At 43.7% G+C, this 3,287-nt stretch overlaps 1 protein-coding gene across 1 annotated transcript in view; it reads right to left on the reverse strand.

Annotated features, from left to right (window-relative positions):
* The window catches only part of PMPCB (peptidase, mitochondrial processing subunit beta), a 14,352-nt gene extending 11,368 nt beyond the window's left edge, over positions 1 to 2,984 (reverse strand). Inside the window, exons 1-4 of the mRNA XM_049641344.1 lie at positions 2,868 to 2,984; positions 1,775 to 1,915; positions 795 to 881; positions 332 to 461 (exon numbers count right to left, since the gene is read on the reverse strand). Of these exons, the coding sequence (XP_049497301.1) occupies positions 332 to 461; positions 795 to 881; positions 1,775 to 1,915; positions 2,868 to 2,966 (457 nt within the window). The 5' untranslated portion in view covers positions 2,967 to 2,984. The remainder of the gene's footprint in view (positions 1 to 331; positions 462 to 794; positions 882 to 1,774; positions 1,916 to 2,867) is intronic.
* Positions 2,985 to 3,287: the final 303 nt, after the last annotated feature.

A 3,287-nucleotide genomic window follows, 5' to 3' on the forward strand; every position in this document is an offset into this window, starting at 1 on the left:
GAGAGAATGAATATCCTAAGCGGGCTCCATACCAAGCATGAAGCCCAATATGAGATTCAATCCCATAACCCTGAGATCATGACCTGAGCCAAAAGCAAAAGTCAGACACTCAACTGACTAAGCCAGGTTGGCACAAGTCTTGCAGCCTACAACTGTTTGATATCATTTGTCATATTTGGAGGAAAAAATAGGTACCCCCCTCCCCCACATAGAGTTTGATTCATTTTTTCACATTTCTGGGGGTTTCACAACAGACATAATAAAACCAGTACTAGGTTATTTTTGAACTCTTGTGAAAATTACCTATCTGCAGTGTACATAATAACAATACCTCTTGGCAAATCTTTAGAGAATGCTTTGGCATAATATACAGTCTGCTCTCTGGAGGTATAGGCGTTGAGATGAGCACCCATGTTTTCAATCTCAAGTTCCAGATCTAACTGGGATCTCTTTTTGGTGCCCTGAAACAGAAAAGAAAATTATGATACCTTCCTTTATCTCTCATCTATTCTAAGGACTTCAGGCAATGAATATGAGGACATAAGCCATGTCGGTTTCATGCAAGGACCAAATCTGATTCCTAAAGTGCATCAGTGGTGTATACTTTCAGATGACCCTGACATCAACTCTACAGAACAACTGTCAGTATTTCAGGTAATTATTCTGGAAAGAAGAAAAGATTAAAATAAATAAATTATACTATACTACTGAAGTAGTTCTCCTTCCCTTAGAATGAGATATTGTGCCTAATGGCTCTTAAAGAAAATGCTTTTTTATAAAGTCTTACAACTTACCTTGAAAGCCATATGCTCCAAAAAGTGAGCTGTGCCATTATTCTTCTCATTTTCATACCGACTTCCGGCATCAATCCAGAGCCCAACCTGAATACAATCAAGAAAAAATTAAGTAAAACATCACTTTCTTTCTTCTGGGGGGACAGAGGTATAGAGGGAGCAGTCTCCTTCCCTTTTTTTTTTTTTAAACAAATGCTTTCCAGTCTTAGCACTAAAGTTTTCTTGACTTGAGTGGATTGACAACACATTCCTAAGAACTAGGAGATTTAAAAATGTTGATGATCAGTCTACCGGTGAGTGCTAAAATACTACTTGCCAGTTTCATGGAGGACCCAGATTTTTAGCCCCTTGTTACTACAGCCAATTAACAACTATAATATATAGAAGAACATCAGAGACTGTCAGAAAAATCTAGGTTCAAATCCTGGCTCTGTCATGTATTAGCTGTGTAACTTGAACAAAACCATTTAACTTCTCTGAACTTGACCCTTAATTGTAAAAAGGGTGTGTTGGTGCCTACTACAAAGAACTATTTTAAAAATCAAATAGAGGACACCTGGCTGGCTCAGTCAGTGGAGCATCTGACTACTGATCTTGGGGTTGTAAGTTTGAGCCCCACGTTGGATGTAGCAATTACTTTAAAAAAAAAAGTTTAAAAATTAAAGATCACATAAGACAATATATGCAAAAACAGTTGGCACAGAGTAGCCTAGAGAAGGTACTTCTTTCATTATCAACACTACTAACAACAAACAACACAACTGGCTGCAGGAACCAGATGCAGACCCTTAAACAAAGTACATATGCATCCAGTATGGAAGTATCACTGGAAGAAAGATTCACAAATGAGAGTCACCTGTCAAGGCCAAAGAACTGCCCCTGTTTTTCAACCACCATCCAACAAAAAGCTTAGATTAAAATAAACATCTGCCCCTTCCTAAGTGCCTAACAACTAAACAGTGGTTGCTGGAATCACTTACTGTGCATGTTGAGAGCCCAGAGTCTTCAGAGGCCACTCTGAGTCCGTTGTCCAAACGTGTTACTCGCGTTTCAGGAACATTCAGAACAACCTGTGTAGCAGCCTGTGTATTTCTCCATCTGTTCCCTCCAAAATATAATGACTGGTTGGGGGTGAAGGAGTGGGAGAGAGGAAGCAAAACACATCACTATTCTGATTTTAACTTTTGTTCCAATGAGACCCACCCCTTTGCTTGGCTTAGGAACTTTCCTTAACCACTCTCCTAAAGCCAGCAACAAGCCTGCAAACATGCCTCGCCTTAGGGAAAACAAGCAATTATCATTACACAGAGAGAAACTGTTTTTACTTCAGTACCTCTCCTAGAAAAGCTTAATATTCATTATAGAGGAAACGGGACGGGGGAGACAATGAAGGGAGAGAAAACTGTAAAAATATGTATACACTATAAAGGAATGAGATTTAGGTTTTCACTGTTCAAGAAAAGCAATAAGCTTTGGAAAAGGTAGAAAAACAGAAGATAGGAAGAAGGGCAGATGCTCAAGATCTACCGTGGTTGAAAGATTTGTTGACTACGGACCATTCTCCTGTCGGCAATTTTTCTTTTCCTTTAAACACACGTTAAAGTCCCTGCCACATACCTTGGAGAAAGCTAGAGGTTATCATGAGAAAAATATATACACAGACAAAACTTTCCTTTGGCTACTCCGGGGTTCGCAGGAAGCACAGCTGAGGATGAAACTCGGCCTTAGACAAAAAGAACTCTCGTCTCACTTTTTAATTTCTCCCCATTTGCAACCACTGTGCTTTTAGTAACCAACACGCACTCTTTACGACTCCTGGGCAACTGCCGGGAAAGGCGCCAACCGGTGTCATCCCACTGTTCACTAGCAGGTCACGCGCGGCGGGTGACCAAGGCCAGCTCATCCCCAGCGGGCATTCAGCATCCCCTACCCCCTGGTTCCCCACGCGCCGTGGGGGTGTGGGGCGCCGACTCCGCCGCTGGGCCGGGGGCCCGTGACTCAGCTCCGCCGCGCGGGGTCCGGCGGCAAAGGCCGTGTCTCAAGCGACACCCAGATAAGTGGAAAGAAGCTCACCCTCCTGGCAGCGCCTCCAACCAGAAGCCTCTCCGTGAAACCCCAAAGCCGCCGCCGGGCCGCAGGCAACAACACACCCCTGGCCGCCGCTGCCGCCATCTCGGTTGGGGACGGGGAGGATATGCTTCCGGGGTCGTGACCTGATGTCCCAAAGTAGGTGGGCTCCACCTTGTGGCCAAGATGGAAATGACACTCTTCGAAGCGGTCACGGAAGAAACAGAGCTGGGCTTTGTGCTGAGCTGTAAGCCCCTAATAACACGAATTAGGGAGTCTGTAGGAGTTTCCTGTATTCTCAGTTACTTAGATCGCCTACGGAGTGCGAGACACAAATGTGGAGGCGTTAAAGGTAACCTGGTGAGACCTATTATCCCATTGATGGCTGTAATTGATTGGATAAAGTGGAATAGGATCCAGAACTCA

Source organism: Panthera uncia, chromosome A2 (assembly GCF_023721935.1).
Source record: "Panthera uncia isolate 11264 chromosome A2, Puncia_PCG_1.0, whole genome shotgun sequence".
In the NCBI taxonomy this organism is placed as follows: Eukaryota; Metazoa; Chordata; class Mammalia; order Carnivora; family Felidae; genus Panthera; species Panthera uncia.